We start from the raw sequence: 403 nt of genomic DNA, 5'->3' as shown, positions 1-403 counted from the left end.
CTGCCCTGGAAGCGGGTACAGGGTTGTCCTGGTCCTGGTCCAGGAGAAGGCTCAGAGAAAACAGTTTATGCTGAGGAAACGGGAGGAGAGGGGGAGCAGGGAGGTGCTGGGGGCACTCTGCCACCCTCTGCTTTTGGGAATTTGGATCAGCAAGACGATCCGAATCCTTTCATTTCCAAACACGCCGTTTGCCTCCCAACAGAGGCAGTTTTAACCAAAAGAGCCTTTGGCTCTGGAGACCTAAGCCATCCCCGCCACGGGGGTCTTGTCCTTGGGGGCAGAAGGGATGGGGGAGAACAGATGATGTGGTGTCAGTCTGCGCTGACGGGCTCTGCTCTTCTCCCCAGGGCGCGGAGAAGCCGGCTGCACGACCGACCGCCTTCAAGCCGGTGCTGCCCCGGTC

General features: G+C 59.8%; 1 protein-coding gene across 1 annotated transcript in view; it reads left to right on the top strand.

The window, feature by feature from the left end:
• Nucleotides 1-347: 347 nt before the first annotated feature.
• Nucleotides 348-403, top strand: part of LZTS1 (leucine zipper, putative tumor suppressor 1) — a gene marked incomplete at its 5' end in the record, with an annotated part of 2,966 nt that continues 2,910 nt past the window's right edge. The window contains one exon of the mRNA XM_009705789.1: nt 348-400. Coding sequence (XP_009704091.1) covers nt 348-400 — 53 coding nt within the window. The remainder of the gene's footprint in view (nt 401-403) is intronic.

The sequence above is a fragment of the Cariama cristata genome, unplaced genomic scaffold (genome assembly GCF_000690535.1).
Source record: "Cariama cristata isolate BGI_N322 unplaced genomic scaffold, ASM69053v1 scaffold25888, whole genome shotgun sequence".
In the NCBI taxonomy this organism is placed as follows: Eukaryota; Metazoa; Chordata; class Aves; order Cariamiformes; family Cariamidae; genus Cariama; species Cariama cristata.
The sequence above is the reverse complement of the archived record's forward strand: the minus strand, read 5'-3'. Positions and strand labels throughout refer to the sequence as shown.